At 41.4% G+C, this 11,083-nt stretch overlaps 1 protein-coding gene across 1 annotated transcript in view; it reads left to right on the top strand.

Moving 5' to 3' along the window:
- Positions 1-1,006: 1,006 nt before the first annotated feature.
- Positions 1,007-11,083, top strand: part of T265_14583 (hypothetical protein) — a gene marked incomplete at both ends in the record, with an annotated part of 33,845 nt that continues 23,768 nt past the window's right edge. The window contains 2 exons of the mRNA XM_009174314.1: positions 1,007-1,138; positions 9,953-10,102. Of these exons, the coding sequence (XP_009172578.1) occupies positions 1,009-1,138; positions 9,953-10,102 (280 nt within the window). The remainder of the gene's footprint in view (positions 1,139-9,952; positions 10,103-11,083) is intronic.

The raw sequence follows: 11,083 nt of genomic DNA, 5'->3' as shown, positions 1-11,083 counted from the left end.
TTCCATTTACAGATCCTAAAACGGGGACATTATGTACGAATACTGGTTATTCATACTCATCGATTATAGAATGTATACATGTTTTGCACTTCACAAACCATCCTTTGTGGTAGGAACATTTGCTGTACACGTGATTTTATATCAACTTGTCACAGCAACACCCATACCATGATATAACTGTTTAGCCATTGTTCGCATGACATTCATCGTTCACTTCAACTGTGTTCACCAATGCAGTCATGTGGGATTCTCTGAACTGCAGAAGTGTTCCTCAAAGCACTACCTATCTTCTGTTATGCATATGACTTTACACTGCATAATGTTGTTCCTCATGACAAATCTTTGGGTGGTTTTAAAAACCAAATAAAAAGTAGCTCATGTCCTTCGAAATTCTCACGCTGATCACAGGTGTGCAAGCATGGTCTAGCCCACTAATTACTTTGTATGTACCCAGCTTCTGGAAAGTGTATTGCCTTCACTAGCCTCTGGAACCGTCAGTTGGTTTTGCCACAGACATGAGTTGCCATCTGTTGCAATTCTGTTGCATTTCTGTGGATTGTGGCTGGGCAAAATTCAACATTTCTTGTTGAACAACGGTGCTCGTGAGCATAGTCGATCAACCAAAAATGTTGTCAGCGAAATTTCATTTCCCAATTTTAACGAAGATGATTCTCCGAGCGGTTAACGATATATTTGCAATATTTAGAAATCTAACCATCGTTCAAAGTTTATTTTTGGGTTGTACACATCGTGGTTCGGTTTAATCCCTGAGTTCATATTTATCACTTTGTCCTCCATCTAAACTCACCGTTGTTCTTCACCTAATCGTTAATTGTGTTTATTACATGACTCACTGGTAGCAGTCAACATACCGTTTTTTGGAACACAGCTTCAGTCTTGACTATCTCGACACAGAATGCATCGCTCTCTCTCTCTCTCTCTGGATAAAGAATAGTGGAAGATTGTGCACACTTGTTGTAACCAGTCTCATTAAATCTTTTTCTAGGGAAGATTGACGTGTGTGCAATTCATCGAGGTTACCTGTGCCCCAACGGGGAGTGTGTTCCCAGTGGACGAGACTTTTACTGCAATTGCGATCCAGGATTCACACCATCGTTCGATCGCCGACGATGTCTTAGTAAGTTGTAAAATTTCCAATACATACTGATGCGTCACAAAAGTGGGAAACATGTGCGAATCTGCGAAAAGCGATTTTTTTATTTTTGGTCTTAGTAACGGGAACCTCACATCATCAACAATCCAGAAACAAATTCAAACTCAATGCTGGCAAAGTAACCCTCCACTGGAAAATGTGTTGGCCACAAAAATCTCTCTACGCAATCGCTCTCGCCTCTGTCGGACGCATGAATCCGATGCTTATTTTCAGCCTAACTAAAGGAAAACGGTTAGTTCACAGTCACACCACTCTCGTTCTAACGGTCGTTCCCGTGTTCCGGCCGTAATTATTCTAGTGGGTTTACACCAAACGGGGAAGCACTGGACTCGAGTTTGGCTTCTATTAGAGCTCATCAGCAGTGCGTATCCAATGGCCGTGTCGGGATTTGAACCCTGGACATCTGACATGCGAGACGATCATGTAACCACTACTCCACCCACGCACGTCAGTCGCATCTGGATCTTCACGTCTGAACGGGTGAATGTGTTAACGTTTGAGCGATGTGATTGGTGTGCCCGACTCACCGAACGATGACCTAATAATTGTCCTGGTTGTGACGATCGATTGACCCGCCAGTCAGGACTCTCCAGTCAGGTAGCGCGACAACTATTTGGTTGCAGTTTTGGGGTTTCGCGAGATGGATATTTTGGTTATAGTAACACCAGTTATGTTTATTTTTTTAAGAAGTTGCTATCAACAAACTTTGGAAAGTCAAACAAGCTCCCTTAGATCCGTTTTGATGGCCATGTATGCAGTAAATTTTTAATTGTGTCCATTAGAAATACGTGCGAGCCGTTTCATTTGGGGCACATATTAGAGATTCTCAAATCACACATTGACAATCGTACAGGTGCTTTATAGCAAACCTAAAAATTGGCATCTTGAAGAGAAAAAGCTGAACATGACAAAAATGAGTAGTTCTACGTGGATTACCTAAAATATACTGCCACGTGTACTCGAGCACTGCTAGAAGTTGATTGTCGTTCCAACGGTACATTCAAATAAGTGGTTGCATTCAACTTAGGTAAGTAACTCACACGTTAAGGTCATTGGGTGTGTACAAGATAGAAGACATTAAAAAATCGGTTCATCATCGGAAGATCTTGTACAATCGCGGTATTATTTTTTATAATTCGCAAAAAGGGGAAGTTATTATTCGATTATTTCATTTGTTTTACCATGCTTGATCTGAAAATGATTTCCTTATCCCAAACGTGCCAAACAAGTGTGAGCTAGAGGTGCGATACTGGTGTTGTGCGAAAAGATAACCAATCAAGCACTTGCCTGAAATTTGTGATAAAGAACCTAGGATCCAAAGCGATCACACCTAGACAAATTGGTTTGTTTAACTGTGAAAAGCACATCATCATTCTTTAGGTTTCGTCCGAAGAGAGAATTGCAATGAAGTCAACTTGATGTTATACTGGTTATCCAAAAACACTGTAGTATTGTTATTCATCGATGGCTGAATCGTTCTACGAGCTTGGCATATTTTTTCGGTAGAGATGCTTCTCCATAGCCTACTGATATCGTGGTACTCAGTAGTGTTGTGACTCCGCGTGTATATGCCCGGTTATCTATGGAGTAAACTTGAATCATACTTCGCAATTCACAACGAGGATGCCAGTTATTTTAGCAGATGAGCTGATAACCTGATACCGGCCGCACGGTTCTGTACCTACATAATCCTGAGCAGATCAATCGAAACATCATGAATTCGGCTTAATCTTGGCTTCTTGACAGAATAGTTAAAAGTAGTTTGTAGCGATTTTTAGAAACAGCGTAATCGTAGACTATCTACTTTCTTTTCAGAGAGTGTTTTCCGCTACCGGTATTTACTCTGGGTGTTTAATGTCCTTAGAACTGTAAAGTTATGGCACTACAATGTACCAAATTGTCCATCCTAAAGCATAAATCAAATCTATTGTCATAATTTGGTGTTTCAGGGGATGATCATCCTTCGGCCAAAAACTAGAAGGGTAGTATAAGTCTGCTACCAAGTGGAGCCAACTTCCACGTCATAAGTTCAAACAGGGAAGGAGCTACTTTCCTTGTGTTAGCGTTTAGGGACTCGAATATTTCCATGAGCTATTTCACCGCCACCAGGCGAACAAAGTGGAAAATAAATTTGATAACTTCTCAGGTGAAAAGCAGGGAAGATCGTGTAACTTGAAATCAGTTAAGGGTAAATTTCCTTGCAGGAATCCACTGGGCGTTCCGAAATTTCGCCTCCTTATTTACGATTCTTGCGACACGCGAGCGACAAAAAGCAAACTGATTGCTTTAGAAGTTTGGCTTTAGTAAATATAATCATATTGCTTGAATATTCCCATTATTACAACAAGAACACGGTGAAAGATATCAGATTTTTAAGGATCCCGTCAATACATAAGTACATGTCTGAATGGGTAAAATAAGATCAGTAGTGACATGAACGGCAAAGATTTGTTACTGAACTAATAACCGTAGAAGTACGGATGACTGGTCGTCAGCCTACCCTATTTCACACGTAATACGGTGCTGTGAGAAGGTCCAGAGTAGAGCTGAGCTACTGAGTCGTTTGACTCGTACCACGTGACTGAGGCAGACTCATCGCTCGTACATATCGTTTTTGACAGCATAGAAAGCGAATGAGACCACTCCGGCTTCAATCGAACCTTACCGTTGGATCGATATTGGCAGGCCTTTGGGTGCCGGCTAGGTGACGTAGAATGGCTCGTTCGGATTGATCACATGACCTGTGCCAACTATATGTGGCGCGTTTGAGCCTTTGGTCAAGGTGTTGAGTATAGTGATGTTTTCAGATGCTCAGTTATTTCCTTAGCAGGCTGCCATGTTGTGCGCCTCACATATTCCGCTGGACAACAGCAGAAGAAATAAAAACAATCATATTCTGGATTAAAGTTGACCAAACAGTTGGTTATGAAACAAGACAACCGAGTTTCAGACGTAAACGTGAGTTGTAGGGATTAAAAGGGACAATGAATGACCATCTGCCAACAGGCTGCCTTTATAGTGTGGAGACAAGTAGACTGGCTCCTTTATAATGGTTGTAATAGACGGTTGGAAACGACGTTCAGACATATTCATGGATAACTGTTAGTTCTTAGCACATTAGCAATGTACTTCAGTCCAAACTCCAGCAAGTCAGCGGAGCAAATTCTTTTCACTGGGTTTTTTAGGTGTAAATCAGGGCTCGTTTCTGCTGTAGAGACAGAAAACTGAAATGTTTCCTGATGAGCCCCGAGGAGGGCGAAACCGGTCGTGGGCTGTCGACGAATTTCCAGCAACCTTACGAGTAGTGCATTACGAATGAAATTTTCCTGTTTTGTCCCGTGAACAGATCCCTGAAATGAACTGGCAGACAGCCTGATTAATCTAATGCCCAAGAATTGAATCGCGTTCTCTCTTTTGGCTTCATAATTGAATTGAATGGAGAGATACGCGTGAGTGAATTTTACTTCTGAACTTGTTGATACTAGCCTAAAAAGTGAGTGCATCTGATCTCCCTACTCAGTCCAGTTTACCCACAAAAACGTCACTCAACGGGGGAAGTAAATTGGAGATGTGGGCCAAAAGTACAACGCAAACCTAGTTCTTTTGAGGCGACAATGTGGACTGGGAGTGTAAAGTCTGACGTGCCACAAATGAAATTTCTGGTCTCCATGGATGAGCCATTAGTAGAAAGAGAGGTCGCATCAAAAGAGCGCCTATATTTGGAATTCAAATCTACGTCTTTTGGCAGTTCCTCAAACTCGAAAGTCTTATGGAGATTATGCTGACGTAAACCTTGTCATATGGCTTCTAAAACATCGCTCAACCCATAGTTCTCTAGACCGTTTCACTGTTCCCCATTAGATGTGAAATGAGATGGGTTGACGACCAGTCGTCCCAATTTTTTCGGTCTCTAATTTAGGAACCAGTCTTCGCTATTTACTGCATTATTGATCCTATTTTAGTCACTAGATAAGTACTGACCTGATGATGAGATCCCGAAAACATCAGTGGTTGGCACTTTGTTCTTAGTGAACTTCAACTGGAATAACAAACAATTATTTTGTTCCATCTTAACTACACTACCTCAGGTGATAGGATCTAGTTTCAAAATGGACATAGTCAGAGACATTCAACGAGATCGTATTACTGCATTTTCTCCAATGGGGAATCACAAATTGCATTCTTCGCTCAGCTTAGCTAAGCACAAATCAACCCGAAGTAATTCGTCTCAAACGTTTGTTGTTGGTATCCCGGTGGAAATCAGAAGGAATACTCTACTCTGACAGTTCGTAAATATGTCGTTAACGCCTCAGTTCATTTGACAAGAAACGTGTCTGACGTCAAGGAGTACATCTTGCAAGGACACAGATATACTGGGGTTTTAACACGAGTACATTCACTCACGTTTGAATTTTTATGAAGGTGTGAAAGCAATGACTGTACTATCATGCATGATAGTTTAAGTTCGCCTGGTGACGAGTCAATTGTGAGACGCTTGCTTCAGGTGTCAGATGGTTGCAGTCAAACCCCTGGAACGGTCATTGCTGCGCAGAAAAAAACATGATTGCCAGCACCATGTTCTTCCCTATGACACTGAAACTCTAAGTATTTCTATTTCGGTAATGAAATCAACAACAATTTAAGCCATCAGTAGAAGTGGAAAAGAACAGTGTGATAGTATCGTTCAGCCTTGGTAGGAAGGTCCTGAAAACTGGCTTACCATTTCGATCATAAAATCACTACACACAGCGCACAGTGATAAGCACAGCATATGATTGTAGCGCTTTTAAGATGAGTAATAGATTACAGAGCTTGTTTTACCTCGAGCTGAAATGGGTAAGACACTTCCAAATCCATTGAACAACAACAAGAACAACGTGTTATACGACATACGCTCATTTTACCCAGATTTCGTTTTAACGAGAGACCAGGTGAATCCCTCATTTATGGTATTCTTCAATTAGTGGTCCTTGTTTCGGTTGGGATGATATTTCTGGTAGAGTAATATATTTTCCTAAAGGATCACTAGTCAAAAAGTTGCCTTCGAAGTGTTTACAGCAAACTTACGTGTAGTGTCCTTCCAACATGCACACTTGCGACAGACGTACTTGTATAGCACAGTTGTCAGGATCGTCCGCTTTCGTAGAGATTGGTTCTAAATTTGGTTGAGAGAAGATCGCCGAAAAAAACTTTAACGGGTATAAATCTTCTTCTTCGCTCAGCTTAGCTAAGCACAAATCAACCCGAAGTAATTCGTCTCAAACGTTTGTTGTTGGTATCCCGGTGGAAATCAGAAGGAATACTCTACTCTGACAGTTCGTAAATATGTCGTTAACGCCTCAGTTCATTTGACAAGAAACGTGTCTGACGTCAAGGAGTACATCTTGCAAGGACACAGATATACTGGGGTTTTAACACGAGTACATTCACTCACGTTTGAATTTTTATGAAGGTGTGAAAGCAATGACTGTACTATCATGCATGATAGTTTAAGTTCGCCTGGTGACGAGCCATATGTGAGACGCTTGCTTCAGGTGTCAGATGGTTGCAGTCAAACCCCTGGAACGGTCATTGCTGCGCAGAAAAAAACATGATTGCCAGCACCATGTTCTTCCCTATGACACTGAAACTCTAAGTATTTCTATTTCGGTAATGAAATCAACAACAATTTAAGCCATCAGTAGAAGTGGAAAAGAACAGTGTGATAGTATCGTTCAGCCTTGGTAGGAAGGTCCTGAAAACTGGCTTACCATTTCGATCATAAAATCACTACACACAGCGCACAGTGATAAGCACAGCATATGATTGTAGCGCTTTTAAGATGAGTAATAGATTACAGAGCTTGTTTTACCTCGAGCTGAAATGGGTAAGACACTTCCAAATCCATTGAACAACAACAAGAACAACGTGTTATACGACATACGCTCATTTTACCCAGATTTCGTTTTAACGAGAGACCAGGTGAATCCCTCATTTATGGTATTCTTCAATTAGTGGTCCTTGTTTCGGTTGGGATGATATTTCTGGTAGAGTAATATATTTTCCTAAAGGATCACTAGTCGAAAAGTTGCCTTCGAAGAGTTTACAGCAACCTTACGTGTAGTGTCCTTCCAACATGCACTCTTGCGACAGACCAACTTGTATAGCACAGTTGTCAGGATCGTCCTAGAGTAATATATTTTCCTAAAGGATCACTAGTCAAAAAGTTGCCTTCGAAGTGTTTACAGCAAACTTACGTGTAGTGTCCTTCCAACATGCACACTTGCGACAGACGTACTTGTATAGCACAGTTGTCAGGATCGTCCGCTTTCGTAGAGATTGGTTCTAAATTTGGTTGAGAGAAGATCGCCGAAAAAAACTTTAACGGGTATAAATCTTCCCTACAATGTACACACATGACACATGCACAAACTTTGCCTGGCCGGTTTTGACAATCGGTGTGTCAATGGCTTGGCGGAAGGAATGTCGTAACTGCTCCAATTACTCTGCGTGGCTATAATTATACCAAGGTTAACTTTTGTGGGTGGCTTTTTTTCTCACAAGAATTGACTGTCAAATGTCATCGTTCTGCGAGAGAATACATTCCAATTTACCCTTAATATGTACGCTTTTATCAGGCTGATGATGGAAGTATGATACGAAAACTTTAGTATGAGATAACTAGTCATGGGAGAAAGGCTATCGAATAAAGTTCGATCGAACAGACATGGTGAAACTACAAACAATGCTATATCTTTGTCATGTACTACTCACAAGGTTGCTGAAAATCCATCGACAGCCAACGCCCGGTTTCGCCTTTTTGGGGCTCATCAGGTAGGCGCAGCCCCCGGGTTTCCGTCAACCTTATGTTCCGATTGAAACCAAATTGTGCGAAATTATCGAATATACACTCATTTGCCTGAGAACATCATAAACGAGAGATTCAACTGGGTTCCAGGTGAGTCTCTCGAAAAAACCAAACTAGTTTGCAATTGAGTGTATATTCGCTAATTACAAGCAATGCTATTTCTGATGGTTAAATTGCACATAAGTAACTCCCAGAAGGCTATATTACTACCTGGTGATAGTAAGCGGATAACTGATAATTCCCTACAGGGATTTTGTCTGGTTAGTGAAGCCAGTCTATGCCGAAAAACCGAAAATTACTGTACAGGTGGAAAATGTTTGGAACCTATTGAGAAGTCATCGTTTCAGAGAGGTTTGGTAGACAATCGGTGGATTTATTGCGACTGATGTCCGAGGCGGTGGAAATCGCGAAACATCCCAGTGTGAATAGAGTAGAGGGGGTAGAACTTGCAAATGTGTGGAGAATGGTTTTAGATCAGCCGAGATTACACAAGGCGGTGTGCAGTTATCAGCAAAATGATCTGGGTTTAAAAGTACAAAATTCAAGTAGAGTTAGATCCAACTGACCACCCAAACCTATTGGCCTTGCACTCTTTGACGAACAAATGTGAACGAAATCTGTGAACGACCCCAAGAGGAAGTTTCCATTAACGTGTCCTAGACTGAAAAAGCGAGGACGGAAATTCCGAGTTCTCCCCTAATCAATCTATCGTAAACGTTAGTCATCCCCACTAACCAACACACAGGAACATCACACTGAACACCCAGCACTGATCAAGTCGGTTAGTCATAAGAAATCTCACGGATTGTTTTCCTGACTGCCTTAAAACCCGATCATTCTACTTACTCACTTGGACGAAGCTTTTGTGTCAGAAACGAAACCCTGCCCAGCAACAAATCCACCGATTGTTTACCAAACCCCTCTGAAACGTGCTGTACAGGTGTTTTATCCTTATTCGAAAACATCGGCAGTGCCCATCTAACGAAACTACAAGTAGTGTCGAAAGCGCTAATTTCTGGCAAGTAGTTTGAATTCAACTGTTCCGCCACAAGTGGCTGGTTAGCACTGTAGTCTTATTTCGTTCATTTTGTTTCGTGAGGCGCATATTATTGCTGATTCCCAAAATTGAGTTAATAGCAGTACAGTACATCTCAAATTTCTTCCGTAGATTGGTTTTAATTAACGAATAAATTCCTAATTGAAAATCATCGAATCTCCCCACAGCGCTCATAGTTTATACGTCACTCACACAACATGAGTGGAACTCCCGTGTGAGAAACCGTCACTCTTGGAGCCAGTCAATACACGATCACGTGATACGGTTCCCGTGACTGAAGGATAAGTGAGCGTGAGTTAATCAGGCTGCGGATCAGTCTCTTGTGGCAGAACGTTCATGTGTTCAAACTGTTGGGCGGCAGGTCACTAGTTCGAGGCTCTTTGGAGTTTGTGAAATGCTAATCAATCCCAAAAAGGATGCAACCACTGTACAGTGCCTTCCAGCTTTTCAACACAGTCTCGTTTTACTGACAGGAAGAACTTTCAAGGGAAAAGACAGGGCAATTAACAAATCTTCGCATCTGTGTATGGGTTTAGATTATATATGATTTGGTTCGCATTGTCTCGTTGCAAAAAGATTGCACAACAAATACAGCCCATTTTAAAACTCGTGGAAAGTTTGTGGGAAGTTTCTTGAAAATCCATATTGTACGTTTCATCACTGTACTTTTTATCGTAATACCAAAGAACCCCAAAGGGCTCAATTTCGCATTCGCCTTGCTGAAGCGGATCGGCTGAGCAGCTCAAATTCAGTCACATGATAGGGCTTCCGTTTATTTGATATCTAACTTCAATTTGCTCATTACTTTTGCTGTCTCAGTTGAATATTCTGTCTACGTTTGCTTCATAAATCATTTTTGTGGTTTTAATGACAGATCACTGCGAACGAATGGGGCCAAACATCTGCCCCAACGGTCGATGTGTCGTAATGCCATACGGTGACTACGAATGTCAATGCCACCCTGGCTATGAAAGATCGATGGATAGAAAGCACTGTGTGCCCGAAGAAGCCCAGCCTGTAATATGTGAGTTCTTCCGTACGATAGTGTAAAAGCCCAAAGTCAGGTGACAGGCGGAACACTATACATTTGTTTGAAGCAGTGTTTTGAAACAAAGGGCACCTAAGAAGTGCTTGGTTGGATATTTTGTATTTGATCTGAGCTAATTTGGAACTCAGCAGTTCAGGTGAGGCAGAGAAACAAGCAATGTGTACATATCTTACTACGTGAAGCCATCAAGTTTATCGACAAAAGTTGCATTGCCTACTTACAGCCTCTTTTTCAGTAGCAATCAAATAACGATATATATTAAAAGAAGCTGAGTTTGCAATTGACGCAGCTGAGTCATAGTGGTCTGTCATAAATTAGATGGGAAATAGATATGTTTTGTTAACATCTCACACAAATGAGAGGTACTACGTCAACGGTATGTATTTTTTTAGAAATCGGGCCTATTACGAAGCAGATGATCTAACTCCTGCCTTTTGGGTGTCATTACAGAGCAAGTCAAATAACCATTCACGGAAAATGAAGCCGAGTTCTAATTACGACCAACCGTAGTAAATTAGTTCTTGCTGCTGTGTGGATTATCTAAACTAGAAGTTGTTGTGTAGACATCACGGGTTTTTGCTAAACTCGCCAACGAAGTACCCAACCTCGTAGCAGTATATTATCATTTATTTTGTTTTTGAAAAGCATGGTCACAAACATAAAAAGTGAATGCAAGCGATGAATGCGAAAGAGTAACAGGAGAATATGAAAGAAAAGAGAGAAGCGTCTCGTTCGAAATCATGCCAAGAACAGTTCCAGTCTAATGAGATGAATCCCAAAGTATGTAAAGATTTTGATATGGAAACACGCGTCTAAAGACTAACAACCGAAGAAAGGACACACGACGGTGAATGCTCTTCAAGGCGCGGTAGGCGCTAGCACAGTCAATACTCGCACATCAGGCACAATGTGTCCATCATAGTGGGTCTATTGTGAGATTAAATGGCAAAAATGTGC

Source organism: Opisthorchis viverrini (genome assembly GCF_000715545.1).
Source record: "Opisthorchis viverrini unplaced genomic scaffold opera_v5_224, whole genome shotgun sequence".
Lineage (NCBI taxonomy): Eukaryota > Metazoa > Platyhelminthes > Trematoda > Opisthorchiida > Opisthorchiidae > Opisthorchis > Opisthorchis viverrini.
Note: the sequence above shows the minus strand (reverse complement) of the source record. Positions and strands in the feature narration are given on the sequence as shown.